The sequence below is a fragment of the Leptodactylus fuscus genome, chromosome 2, assembly GCF_031893055.1.
Source record: "Leptodactylus fuscus isolate aLepFus1 chromosome 2, aLepFus1.hap2, whole genome shotgun sequence".
Lineage (NCBI taxonomy): Eukaryota > Metazoa > Chordata > Amphibia > Anura > Leptodactylidae > Leptodactylus > Leptodactylus fuscus.
This window is the reverse complement of record NC_134266.1, coordinates 199,862,402-199,877,386: the sequence shown is the minus strand read 5'-3', so window position 1 is coordinate 199,877,386 and position 14,985 is coordinate 199,862,402. Positions and strand designations below refer to the sequence as shown.

General features: G+C 41.3%; 1 protein-coding gene across 3 annotated transcripts in view; it reads right to left on the bottom strand.

The window, feature by feature from the left end:
* The window catches only part of KLF12 (KLF transcription factor 12), a 152,507-nt gene extending 144,275 nt beyond the window's left edge, over positions 1-8,232 (bottom strand). Inside the window, exon 1 of one of the 3 annotated variants that reach the window (XM_075265422.1) lies at positions 7,907-8,232. Coding sequence is in view for 1 of the 3 variants with exons in the window: in XM_075265421.1 (XP_075121522.1) it covers positions 6,287-6,384 (98 nt within the window). In the remaining 2 variants the exon portion in view is untranslated. Of the gene's footprint in view, positions 1-6,286; positions 6,509-7,906 lie in introns of those variants that run through there. The other 2 variants (XM_075265423.1, XM_075265421.1) reach the window with 2 other exon arrangements.
* Positions 8,233-14,985: the final 6,753 nt, after the last annotated feature.

The following is a 14,985-nucleotide window of genomic DNA, read 5'->3' as shown; positions in this document are numbered from 1 at the left end:
CAAAAACTGATTTATCGATGTCACGTGTCAGTTATTACAGAGCTGATTAAAAATTGGGGGTTTAAGGAAAAAAACATTTCAAATATTAACAATAATGGCCATTCTGCAATACCTGTACCCCAGTCTCACTATGTACTTCACGTACTCATTGTACCCTTAGCTATAGAACAGAACTAGGAAGATGCTACATAAATTCTCGATGAAGTCTCTATGGAAAATGAACAGTGTAAATCTACAGTTATAAATTACTAGCTGGTACCCGTGACTTCGTCTGCGGTGATTGTAGCAGTGGGTATATACAGGCGCGGGTAAGGTTTTCGTAGTGTGTATAAGGTATGGGATATGAAGTGTAAGTTTGTATCTTGTTTTTGCTGTAATTCTGAGAATACGTGAGACTTTTGTGTTGAAGTTAATTTGTATTTGAGCTGCTATATATACAGTGTTGTGAGAAACTTTACATAGTGACTTTGGGACAGAGGTATTTGAAGTTAACCCTTTCCCGCCGATGGCATTTTTTGATTTTCGTTTTTGACTCCCCTCCTTCTAAACCCCATAACTTTTTTATTTCTCCGCTCCCAGAGCCATATGAGATCTTAATTTTTGCGGGACAAATTTTTCTTCATGATGCCGCCATTAATTATTCTATATAATGTACTGGGAAGCAGGGAAAAAATTCAAAATGGGGTGGATTTCAAGAAAAAATGCATTTCTGCGACTTTCTTACGGGCTTTGGTTTTACGGCGTTCACTGTGCAACCAAAATGACATGTCCCCTGTATTCTGTGTTTCGTTACGATTCCGGGGATACCAAATTTATATGGTTTTAATTACATTTTGACCCCTTAAAAACAAATCCAAAACTGTTAATAAAATTTTTTTTGAAAAGTCGCCATATTCCGACAGCCATAACTTTTTTATACGTGCGTGTATGGGGATGTATATGGCGTCTTTTTTGCGGGACTGGGTGTACTTTGTAGTTCTACCATCTTCAGGAAATGTTATTGCTTTGATCACTTTTTATTCAAATTTTTATCAGTATCAAAACAGTGAAAAAACGGCGGTTTGGCACTTTTGACCATTTTTCCCGCTACGGCGTTTACTGAACAGGAAAAATATTTGTATAGCTTTGTAGAGCGGGCGAATTCGGACGCAGGGATACCTAACATGTATGTGTTTCACAGTTTTTAACTACTTTTATATGTGTTCTAGGGAAAGGGGGGTGATTTGAATTTTTAATCCTTTTTTTTTGTTTAATATTTTTTTTTACTTTTTTTAAACTTTTTTTTTTGCATTTATTAGACCGCCTAGGGGTATTGACATGGGTGGGCGGTGTCGCGGATTGTCATAGAGGTGGGGGTTGGCAAACATGGCTGCTCAGTAGCGTTAAAGAGAGCCTCCTGGAGTATCCTTAAAGAGGACCTTTCACCATATCTGGGCACAGGCAGTGTTATATACTGCCAGAAAGCTGACAGTGCGCTGAATTCAGCGCACTGTCGGCTTTCCCGATCCATGCCCGGTGTAAAGCGCTATCGGTCCCGGTACCGTAGCGCTTTACAGTCAGAAGGGCGTTTCTGACCATTAGCCAGAGACGTCCTTCTGCCTCGCGGCGCCAATCGCGCTGTGCTGTGGAGCCGGGAGGAACGCCCCCTCCCTCTCCTGATAATGCTAGTCTACGGACGAGCTGTGTGAGCAGAGGGAGGGGGGCGTTCCTCCCCACTCCACAGCACAGCGCGATTGGCGCCGCGAGGCAGAAGGACGTCTCTGGCTAATGGTCAGAAACGCCCTTCTGACCATAGAAGAGCTACGGTACCGGGCCGTAAGCTCTTCACACCGGGCACAGATCGGGAAAGCCGACAGTGCGCTGAATTCAGCGCACTGTCAGCTTTCTGGCAGTATATAACACTGCATGTGCCCAAAAGTGGTGAAAGGTCCTCTTTAAGTTGAGGGGCAAAGTGGTAAAGTATATGTATATGTGATTGTGTGGGGTTAGGGGCGAGGCTGTAGGGGGGGGGAATGTGAATTTTGTGGCTTGCTATGGTCCAAAGTGTGTGAGATTGCAGAGATGGTGGTGTGAGTTTGGGGTTTGTGGGGGTCCTGGGAAAAACGTATGTGCGCTATTGTGATGAAAAGTAGCCTATTGCGCAATGGGGTGTATTAACTATGTTTGTGGAAAATTTCAGCCAAATCGGTCGAGCGGGTTTTGCGTGATTGACTAACAAACATCCGAACACACAAACCCACAATCATCCAAACTCACAAACTTTCACATTTATAATATTAATAGGATGATACTTGGAACACCAGGGAACTCCATCTATAGAAAACATGTTCACATGTAACTATACACTGTCATGCAAGATGACTCCAAACAGATCCTTACAATGGTTCTTTCTGTTCCTCTGTGTCTATGTTACCTTTAATTGCTAATTGAAAACAGGATAGTGCTTGTGTGACGCACAATCCTAAAGGGGTTATACAAGACAAAATATGGCCAACATATCTGTGAGGGGACAGTAGGAGGGGGAGCATAAGTCCCTGTACTTAGCCCTCCCTGCTGCTACTCCAGGTCTTTTTGAGTGCACTGAATCCACTCTTCTCCTGTTGCTTTTATATAGAGTAGTGCAGAGTGGGTCATGGGACCGAGAGTCACAATGTCAGCATAACGCTTGAGCACAGAGACTCCTGGCACACCTGCTGCACTCTGCAAATCTAATAAATGGGGTGCCCTCATCTTTAGGATGGCTATCAAGTGCAGAGAATACACCATGAAAAGTTTTCATTCCCTACATAACCCCTTTAACAAGAGTACATGGACAGATTAGTTCAACCAATGCAAGTCCTAACATGTCATTATTACATTTGGCTGTAAATTCTGTTTAATTCCACTTCAATAGCAGGGGAAAACTAAGAATATGGTGCAATGTCTCTTCACAGTACTGTAACATTTATGTTATTATTTGGTTTTGCCTGTCAAATGTTATCCCTTGAAATAGGCCCTGTCATTTTAATTTTGCATGGATGAATGGTACAAATAATACAAGTGCTTAAAAGAAACTTTGTCATACATCCTATCAGAGAGAAATGCCTCTTTATGCTCATATAAGGAAGTTTCCCTCTCCTTCTAATAAACTGACTTTCACTCTGAAAATTACTGCCCTATCCATCTGGAGATGGACTGCGCAACCATAGAAATGAACCTTTTACTTGCTCTCACCATCTGCTACCCACCTAACAACATATCATTACATATTGTGTACAAAACATTGATTGATACAGTTATATTACACTTACATAAACCCTAGATAGGAATTTTCTTGAATGAAAAAAAAAAAAACAGGTCTGTTGAGTCAGAATGGTGGAGTTGGAGTCAGGACCAATTTTGGCTGAATTTAGAAGAAAGTTAATGACTCCAACTTCAACATAAAATTATTAAGGAACAACATCTGCAAGGAGTTTGTATGTTCTCCCCCTGTTGTGTGGATTCCCTCCAATTCTACAAAGACATACTGATAGGAGGGGGAAAAAAGTACACTGTGGTCCCTATATGGGGCTCACAATCTACAATAAAATAAATAAAATTTTTAAGTCATTATTAATATTGTATAATTGGTTTCATTAATAGTTTCTTGAATTCAATCCCATTTTTTTAAACCAATTACAGGACCTTTATTGCTTGTGACTGACCATGGCTGTCAGCCATTTATGAAGGAATTAAAGCCAGAGCAGGAGTCAATGTCGGCAGCTTGCCCTACCAACTTCATAATGCTGGTAAAACAAATCACAGAAATATCTACTTGAGAAGATTGAACATATTTTAAAGAATAAGACAACTATCACACTATAGAAGTGTCTGACAAACAGGACCATATACATCAGTTTTCTGCATCACTTAAACTCATCATACACGTTACATAGCTCTTGGTCAAGTGTAATTGAATAGGGCAATGGGACGCTTAAATAATATTTACTGTGGCTCAGTGGTTAGCACTGTGGCCTTGCAACACTGAAATCTTGTATTTGAATCCGACCAGGGACAACATGTGCATGTAGTTTGTATGTTTGTGCTTGTGTTGGTTTCCTCGGGTTACTCCAGTTTCTTCCTACATTTGAAAAGATATATACTAAGGCTTGGGCCCCACATGGCGGGGAAAAAAAAGGTGTTTTACAGTCCCTACATAGTGGATGCGATTCTAGTGAATCCTATCCACACATTGCAGAAAAATACATGCAGTGGGCATGCTGTCATGTGTATTATGCCTATGGAAACACCATTGGTTTCCCTATAGGTTTAATTGAAGTAGAAAGTCTCTGTAAACAATGTTGCGACAAAAACCGCCATAGTTTTTCCCGCAGTGCTTTTTTTTGCTGTGGCCCGCTACGTGGGGCCTTAGCCTTATAGGGAATTTAGATTGTGAGTCCTATTGGGGACATTGAGTGATGACAAAATCTGTAAAGTGCTACTGAATATGTAAAAGGAAGATACCTGTAACTAAATTAATAATACTCCTTTAATCATATGTATATTGTTAATATAATGCAATATACAGGAGCCACATTTAGCTCTCAGGCCTACTGTATGTGGCTGCACAACTGTCAGCAACACCGGAGATACTAATGTGCACTAGCTGCAAAACTTAACACTATGGTGTAAACCATATCCTTAGTAGACTTTTTGTATTTTTACTATTTAGTGTGGTTTAGTACTGTTCCTATATGAAAGTCGCTTGCACTTGGGTAGAATTCGTCCTCTAAACAGTATTTTTAAGTTTACACATCTGCAAATTTGTAACTACACTGCATTACATTACGTCTTTACTACACTGTTTCTTACTACCTGTACTATTGTACAGATGTGAGCAGTAGGTGAAACCTTGTAACCTCAAACTAAAGTTCTCACGAGTTAGCAGTCTTAAATGACCTTATTCTATAAAGTGGAGCCCTACATTTATGTTATGTTTACACACAGCAGATTTGTTGCAAAAATGTCTGCAACTGTCTCATTCATTTGAATGGGGTTTGAAGAAATTCATGCAGATGCTGCAGACACAACCTCATTCAGATATGAGGAACTGACTATGTATCACAGAAATTTCTGCAACAAATTTGCATAGTGTCAACATGCCTTTAGGTTTCTATAAGAAACATATCAGGGAACTGAATGTATAATATTTCTCTTATATATTATTATTAATGGCAAATCCCATTTCATCTATGAAAGCCAGGAAGTAAAGGGCTAATCTAGGGAAATTTAAAGGGTTCTTCTCCAGGTATTTGATATTGATGGCCTATTCTCAGGATAGATCAAGAATATCAGATCAGCGAGATAAGTGGTTCCTACTACTTCCACCAATCAGCTCATCCGGAGAGAGCTGGAATTATAGTGTGGGTGGAGCTGAAAACAGACTGATCCATCCACGGTCTAGCGATAGGGCCAGGTTACTGAAGCTTAGCTCCTATTCATGGAAGCACATTGCTTCAGCCACTGAGTAACTGCAGTGTTGAGCTACTCCAGCTTGGATCCCATTCACTGGCAGAAGAGCTGAGCTGCAGTAAGTACAAAGAGTCACTACACAGTGGATGGAGTCATCTGCTTCAGGCTTTGTCTACTGTAGAATTCTAGCACTGGTAGGTCCATGAATTAGCTAGTCATTGGAAATTTTGAGGGAACATTTGATATTGATGACTTATCTTAAGAAGAAGTCATCACTAATCAAATACCTTAAACACCCCTTTAAATTCGTCCACAAGCCCTGCAGATATGGCGAATACATACCTAACAAAAAATGTATTTGGATATAACCAAAATTTCTCTAAAAATAGTATTAAACATATTGGTCATCTTTCCATTCCATACATATTAACTTAAAAATATAATCTCTTGTCCATACCAACATAAAAAAATGCCACAGAAAATGTATGTAACCAATAGTTATCCAGACGTTAGATTAAAAACAATGTATAAACATCTGCAACTATGGATGTTTCTTTTCAAGTGTCAACATATTTCTATTATTGAAGGATTCTAGTAAAGAAAAACACACGTATAAAAGTTGAAAAATTAAAATTGCAATTATATGGCAGGCAAACATATTTCACAAAAGATTGTCCCTATTAAAAGGCAGCCATATCTTGTAAACAAACACACGTTGTTGAAGAAATTCCAAGCGATTCCAGTGCAATGTTGGATTTTTATATTCATTACAGCAGTGCATGCAATAGAATGTGTAACCCGTCACATGGCTCTGCACCACATACAGATATAGTAACAGATCCATGACGACACAGACCTGAGTAAAAAGCGGGGAGAAAGAGGAATGCAGAAGTCACAATGGATTAGCCCGGTGACGTCTCCCTGAGTGACAGATGTCTGTGTTGGGACTAGCATTGCACATGCCTGTATTGTAAATGGCTCTTTTCTTTCTCCATGACAGGAGCAAATGATGGAGAGGAAACAATCTTATAACCAATAGCTATTGCTGCTAAACAGATCATTAGTCAAGACTACTAAATATCCATTCAACACACAGGCAGCCTTTAAATATCTCCAACCAAGCAGCTATGCTAAATGTCCTTTTATCCAGATTACAGATTTCTGTCTGTGTTAATGCTTCAAACTGAACACAGCTTTTAGCAGCTGACTATAAGCAGCTAACACTTAAGGTGATCAGCCAGGGCTATGTACTGTGGCAGGGTTTGCTATCTATAAAGATACTGTCCGTTGCCTTGTAATGGCTCTTTGTACGCTATATACAATAGATGGGGGCTCAGTCACTCCCCACACCATCCAATGTTTTTCTACCTCTTATTTTATGCCTAACTTTGACATTACGTCAGTAATTACAAAGCAAAGCAAACCAACAACTCCACGCACTGGAAAATACGTCCTTGGATGAATATTAGAAATGATATGCATGATGTCACCACAAGGCTGAAGTCATGCAGATAAAGCTGTGGTCATTTTTATATGCTAGCCACTAGTGATCATTAAGAAGCCACATTGTAACAATAACAACATAACAGTGTGCAGCACATGATATAAACTATATTCCTATATTATACAGAATTTACTTTTTCAGTGCATCAGTATAGAATTTTACACAGTAACAGTTAGAATAGCATCAATTCTGCATATAGGATTATTTATGCATCTCTTGAAATAAATGTGGCTACATTTCGATAAAACAAACATACACATAGTAAATAAATATCAGCTACATAAAATACACAGAATTTATTGTATCCCTATGAAGGAAAGCCACAAGCAGCCTCTGTGCACACAAAGGAAGATCACAGATCAGATGCACCTAACACTTTTTTCTCAGCAAATCCACAGTGCCACCAACTAATGTGACAGGGTCAGTCCTCGGTGGTCTCATTATAGAGCCAGGACAGCAGCTGCTCTTTGTATAGTCCTGGCTTCCTAAGAAGACCATGCTAAATCAACATGCAAACTTAGAAGCTGTCAGCTCAGACCACCTCCACCTTAATAGAGAATTACTGCCATAGGCCAGCCCTCTGACTACTTTTATGAGGCAAGTGACAGTTCTACATCATTACCATGCAGACAATGATGAGTAGGGGGGGGGGGGTGAGGGAGGGGTGCTTATGACAAGCAGGTCAGCAGCACTTTCTTCCAAAACACAACAAGAAAGTACTAAGCCCTTGGTGACCCCATAGAGCTAAGGCTACCCAGTCCCCAGATGACAGAGGATGCAAATGAGCAGATCTGCAAGTTTCCACCATGCCCAGCACCATAATGACAGATGATCAGCAGAAGACAATATTGTCACTTATTGATCTGGTCAGTGACAAGTGCAATGATGACACAGGTATGGAGAACAGAACATGACTGTGTTCGGGCACAGATGTAAATGCATGTACTGGTAAGAAATGGAAGAGTCACAGACCTGAGTAGAAGCTGCAGAGCAGTAGAAAGGGTTTCGTGTGCCTTATAGAGAATCCCCTCTCTGTGCCTTTCTCACACACACACACATACACATACAGAGACTCCCTCAGCTGCTCAATGCAGTTCTCAGGAAATGAATGGGGGCACACAGAGAACTGTTGTACTTGCAAATGACTTACCGGGATCACGTGATCTGCTAAATCTAGGGTGGGCCGGTGGGTGGAGGCTTCATAAACAAGAGAGGACAATATACTGGGAGCATTAGCAGCGTGCATCGAGTTACACGGGGACCCCCAGCCTGGGGGGATGCAGACAGCCCACGGCGCTGAGCCCTCGGTGCAGGGGTTTGTCTGTGGCCTGGACACCTCAGGGATGTCTTCTATCTCTAGCAGTCTGTATAAGGGAGCCGCAGGAGCCTTCCCGCCTAAGTATATGCCCGTATATACTGCATTTAGCTCAGCCGAGTGGTCGCTGCTGCTGCTGTCCGAGATCCCCTTTTTTCCTAGTGAACCCCTCCCTGCTCCCACCCTGAGGAGTAGGAGGCTACACCCACAGAATGCCCGCCTGGAGATGTCAAGGCTGTCCTGCTGCTACTGCTGCCCATACACACTGTCATAGACATTTATTTATCCTCAGCACTTCCTTTAAAAGCAGCTTTTACTAGAAGAAAAGTGACAACAGTGATCTAATAAATAACATGAAGTGCAGATAGCACTGTATAGCTTCCCCTATATCATAGGGGTGAGTAGCCGGGTGTATATACATACTGGAGGCATTATATGCCATATACCGCAATCATGCTGACATCATTGTAAGAGGACGTAACTGTGTTGTGATATTATTGTGCTAATTTAATTACTAAGCTACAACTACACCTTATAGATCAGTCTGCCTTCAAGATCAATCCCAAATATACTTCCTAACTTTTCAAGAACCGCACCATTCTCCGCAGCACGGCTGCCAAATGGCGTATAAATGTCAACGTTAGACCTTATATTAATGCCATGCAGTTCCTAATGGCGCCTCATGGACCCAGGATGGCGTCCAAGTTCAGATGATCTTACCATCATTCTGAAATCAAAAATAGTGCTGCATGCTGTGATGTTCCTGCTGCAAAAGGTGATGAAATTGCAGGTGGCGGATCCTAAAACTCGAGATCCATATGTGAACATAGCCTTATATATTTAAAAGACCTTAAACGTGACACTAATTGTCTCCCTTGATGAAAGAGGAGATAAGAATCAGACAGTTAAAGGGGTTGTCCGGCAACAGATCGATTTTTAATCCTGATGACCAATCCACAGGATAAGATTGGTCATCTTTATGAAATATCGTTTTGGGGCCAGACAATCCCCAATCCACTGCCAGAGGCATCCACTCTTCTACTTCATTACACATACTGCTTGGCCAAGCCAGGAATGCATGTGCATGGTTGAGTTAGGCAAAATAATTATTGCGTTGTGTGTGGATGAGTTAGGTAAGATAATTATTGGATGAACAGGCCTTCAACTCACAACTGCTTTAAGTGTATGACCAGCATTATTGTATTGTACTTTACATCCATACATCCTTTACACTTTTATTTAGATCTTTATTTTATGTCCATTTTGATCCATGCTAGCGAATAGACAATGTAAAAAAAAAAGAAGCTAAAATGCTTCTGAAATAACATGGATCTTTTTTAAATCAACAAAACTTTATTAAAGGATTAAAGAAAGGGCATAAGGCAGGGGTAGGGAACCTTCGGCTCTCCAGCTGCTGTGAAACTACAACTCCCAACATGCTACATTCACATCAATGGGAGTTCCAAGAACAGCAGAGCAAGTATGCATGCTGGGAATTGTAGTTTTGCAACAGCTGGAGAGCCATACGTTCCCTACCCCTGGCATAAGGCATCAACAAATAGAAATAACATGGATCTTAAAAAAATCAGTCCGTGCATAAATATGGAAGGTAATATGCTCAAAATAGTCTATATGATGTGTCCATATTTACATTGTTTATGTGAATGAGGCCTTAAAGAGGACCTTTCACCACCTCTACCAACTCCAGTTCTTGGCATTTGTTAAAGAGAACCTTTCACCATTTCCACTAACTTGAGCTCTTCTCATCTTTTAATAGGTGTCCATTCACTGATTTCTGCAGGAACTGAATCTAACTGCACAGATTGCTCCGGAATGGTGAAGGCTAAAAAAAAAATTCAGCTATACTGGATTCAGCAGTACCTATTGAAGGATACAAAGAACTGGAAAGGTACTTTAATAGGTGCTGCTCAACTGATTCTGGCACCATTGGAATTTTTTCTCTAGCTCCTACCATTCCTGTGTAGCATTGTATCAGTGTAGCTAGTGTTGGTGCCTGATGGTAACTTTTGGTAACTTTTCAAGAAACGCACCATTCTCAGCAGCATGGCTGCCAAATGGCATATAAATGTCAACGTTAGACCTTATATTAATGCCATGCAGATCTCAGTAGCACCTTATGGACCCAAGATGGCGTACAATAGGGCCTGTCCAAGTTCAGATGATCTTACCATCATTTTGATGTCAAAAATAGTGCTGCATGCTGTGATGTTCCTGCTGTACTGTACTGTAAGGTAGTAGGTGTCACTCAGGAACATGCAAGAGGTGTTATTCAGAGCTGAAATGAAAGCCAGAGAGTGTTAGGGTACGTTCACACGGAATTTTTTGCAGGCGGATTTTGACGCAGAATCTGCCTCAAAATCTGCCTGCAAAAATTGCTGCCATTGACTTCAATGGGAGCCACTTACTTTTTTTCTGCTAGCTAGTAGCAGAAAAAAGAAACAACATGACCTATCTTGCCGCGGATTCCGCAGCTGAGTTAGCTGCGGCGTCTGCTGCCCAAGACACGCTCCAGTTTAGGCCCATTCATTCAGGCCCAATCAGTAGCAGGATGCCAATACAGAATGCCAATGCACTGCATCGGCATCCTGTCGCGGCTAGCCGCCCCAGAAAAACTCACGGTGGAAAAATTTTACGCCATGTAAACGAGTCCTTAGAGCACAGAATGACACCAGTTGCCTGGTCCGGTCTGACATCAACCATCTGACATTAGAGAGCCTATACTGAATATGAGCTTGGGAATGGTGGGGGATAGAGGCATGATTCCAACTGTACCAGATTCAGTGGAGCAGTACCTATTAAATGTAGCAGAGAACTAGACTTGGCAGAGGCGGTGAAAGTCTCTGCTCCTGACTTATCTATTTTAGTAAATATTTTTTTAAAAATAGTTCTTCCTTGTACAATTCTTCTTATTCCTTTAATTAATCTTATTTTTTAATGAAGCAACAACTGGTTGTTATCATTCTCCTTGTCAAAGTTTGAGAACAGTTTTGAGAACTGACTGGGCAGTGTTAGACTATGAAGGGACACCCCATATAACTGGTTATATTCACTTGTCAGTTTATTCACACATATCTGCAGTCATTGTACTACAATGAAATTCAAAGATAGAAAACATAAAAGATAAAGGGTATAACGTGCCATAAATGTCATATAATACTCAGATAGAATAGACCTCTCTTCTTTCTGAGTATTATATTACAGTGAAATTATATGAAAAGATGCTCCAGAATTGTTATTTCATGTCTGGAGAATTGGCAAGTCCTCTTCAGCGCTTTATTTACCGCATATAATATTTATGGCATACTGATTTAAAGCAAGTGCACTCAACCTTTGTAACATCCATAGAAATAAGAAAGGGTGGTGCAGATCTCACAGTCTTAACCACATGAGGACCACCGTACGTAAATTTACGGCCTCATGTACCTAAAGACCGGACTATTGCCGAAATACGTCCGGCCTTTAGGTACCTTTCTGGCGGGGGGAGGGGTCCGGGGGGGACAGGGGTTAGGTGTTACTAACACCTAACCCCTTCCTCCATAACGTCCAGTCGGAACTGAGTCCGACTGGACGTGTTAACCCTTTCGATCGCGCCGTCAAACATCACGGCGCGATCGAAAGGGATCCGCCGACAATTGAAAGGGATCGGCACCCCCCGCGGCGAGATCGGGGGGTGCCGATGTCAGTAAAAGGTAGTCTGGGGTCTGGCCAGTGACCCCAGACTACCGGAGCCCCCACATACCTGGTGATCCTGCCAGGCGGTGGAGGAAGTGAGCGATGTGTCTCACTTCCTCTGCAGCTTACAGGACACGAGCAGGCTCATGTCCTGCTCGTGTCCTGTCTGCTATTGTGCAGAATCAGTTGATGCTTTCATCAAAGCATCAACTGATTCAAGTGTCCTAAAGGGACATGAAAAAGTTAAAAAAAAATAAAGTGTATGAAAAAAGTAATAAAGTTCTAAAGTCCAAAAATCTCTTTTTTCTATACAAAATGAATTATATAAAAAAAGCACTAAAAATTAAAAAAAGCAATGCATATTTGGTATCGCCGCATCCGTAACAACCTGTACAATAAAACTGAAATAATATTTAATGTACATGGTGAACGTCGGAAAAAAAAAACGGAAAAAACTCGCCGGAAGTAATGATTTTTTGTCATCTCATCCTACAAAATATGCTATAAAAAGTGATCAAAAAGTCATATTCACCCCACAACAGTGCCAATAAAAAGTGCACATTTTCCCGCAAAAAATAAGCCCTCAACCAACACTGTCAACCGAAAAATAAAAATGTTACGCCTCTCAGAAGATGGCGATGCAAAAAACATTGATTTATGTCCCCATATGTGTTTTTGTTCAGCAGACTTAGTATTGCATAAAAAAATAACATAAATGAGATATCGCCGTAACCGTACTGACCCGCAGAATAAAGGACACATGTCACTTATACTGTACGCTGCATGGTGAAAAATTTAAAAGGTAAAACTCAATGCAGGATTGATTTTTTTTTTTTTAATCCAGCAAGAAAGAGTTAATAAAATGTATTCTATAAGTTGTAGGCACCCAAAAATGGTGTCATTACAAAATGCATTTCATCCCGCAAACAACAAGCCCTTATATGGCCGCGTCACCAGAAAAATAAAGAAATTATAGCATCTAGCAATGTCAAGGCAAAAACCCCCAAAAATCGCCAAATTATTAGAACACAACTGACTGCGGCAGGTAGGGAATATATAAGCTGTGCGAGCGAATATCAGGGGACACCCCAGATTTACAGCTTATGAGGGAGAAGACACCAGAAGTGACCCCCAGAGTGACTCCCCCAATCATAGGAGCTACTGGGACATAGTAGGGAATTTGGTGTTTGCAATGTTCTCCACACAGCTTATATATTCCCTCTTCGCCATCCGCTGTGCAGTCACGCCTGCAATACTAATACTCACTACACCCCCTGATAAATTCTTTGAGGGGTGCAGTTTTCAAAATGGGGTCACTCCTTTGGGGAATCCGCTTTCCTGGTACCTTACAAGCTCTACAAACATGACATGGCGTTCAAATACCAAACATCCAAATCTGTGCTCCAAAAGCCGCATAGCGCTCCTTCGCTTCTGCGCCCTGCTGTGCGCCCAAACTGCAGTTTATGCCACATGTATGACACATGTATGACACTGGTGTACCCAGGATAACGGACGTAATGTCATATGTGGGTATAAACTGATATTAGGGCACAGCTGGACGCAAAAGGGAAGAAGGGTTATTGGGTTTTTGGAGCACAGACGGTTTGGTTTTTGGATGCCATGACACTTTTGCAGAGCTGAAGCGCCAGTAAAGTGGAATCCCCTGATATGAGACCTTATTTTGGAAACTACACCCCTGAAGGATTTATCCAGGGGTAGAGAGAGCATTTTTAACCCCCAAGTGTTGCTATAACTTATTATCCATAAATGAATACGAAGCTGATTGTGAGAGGTGAAAAATGACAATTTTTCCAGGAATCCGTCATTTCAGTGCGTAACATGTTGTGCCCATCTTGTATCAGAGATGAACGCTCTAAAAGCTGTTGTGCCCAGGATACCCGCTTACCAGTTTTTGGAGTGTCTCTGCTGACATAAGTTGGGCACAACATATCGGGCACTAAAATGACGAATCTCTGGAAAATTTTCATTTTTAACTTCTCATTATCAGCTGTGATTTCATTTCTGGAAACTAAATAAATGCAACACTCAGGTTAAAAGTGCTCGCTACACCACTTGATAAATCCCATGAGTGGGGTAGTGTCCAAAATGGGGTGACATGTCTGCAGATTCCACTTTATTGGCAATTCAGGGGCTTTGCAAAAGTGGCATGACGTCCAAAAACCAAACTATGCTCCAAAAACCAAAAGCGCTCCTTCCCTTCTGTGCCCGGCTGTGCCCAAACAGCCATTTATACCCACATATGGCATTAAGTCCGTTATCCGGGGTACACCAGTGTCATACATGTGGGTATACACCGCTATTTGGGTACCCAGCAGGACGGAGATCTGAAGGAGCGATATGTGCTTTTGGAGTGCAGATTTAGATTCTTTGTTTTTGGACACCACGTCACATTTGCAGAGGCCCTAAAATTGTCTCTACAAAATGGGGTCACTTCTTGGTGAATTCTAGTTTACTGTCACCTGTGTAGTTTCTAAAATGGGGTCACAATGGGGGGTTTCCATTGTATTGATACTTTAGGGGCTCAGCTAATGCGACATGGCACCTGAGAACTATTCCAGCCACATCTGCTTTCTAAAAGCCAAATAGCGCTCTTTCTATTCTGAGCCCCACCATGTACCCATACAGCAGATTATGGCCACATATGGGGTATTGCCGTGTTAAGAAGAAATTGTGTAACAAACTCTGGGTTTTTTTTTTAATTCTTCAGCTACTTGCAAAATTAAAGATATGGCGCTAAATGGACGATTAATTGGAAAAAAAAGTAATTTTTCATTTTTACGTCCCATTGTTAATAAAATCTGTGAATCAGCTGTGAGGCCAAAATGCTCACCAAACCCCTAGATAAATTCTATGAGGGGTGTAGTTTCCAAAATGGGGTCACTTTTAGGGGGTTTCCACTTTATTGGTACACTAGGGGCTCTGCAAATGCGACATGGCACCTGAAAAATATTCCAGCAAAATCTGCCCTTCAAAAGCCGAACAGCGCTCTTTCCATTCTGAGCCCCGCCATGTTCCCATACAG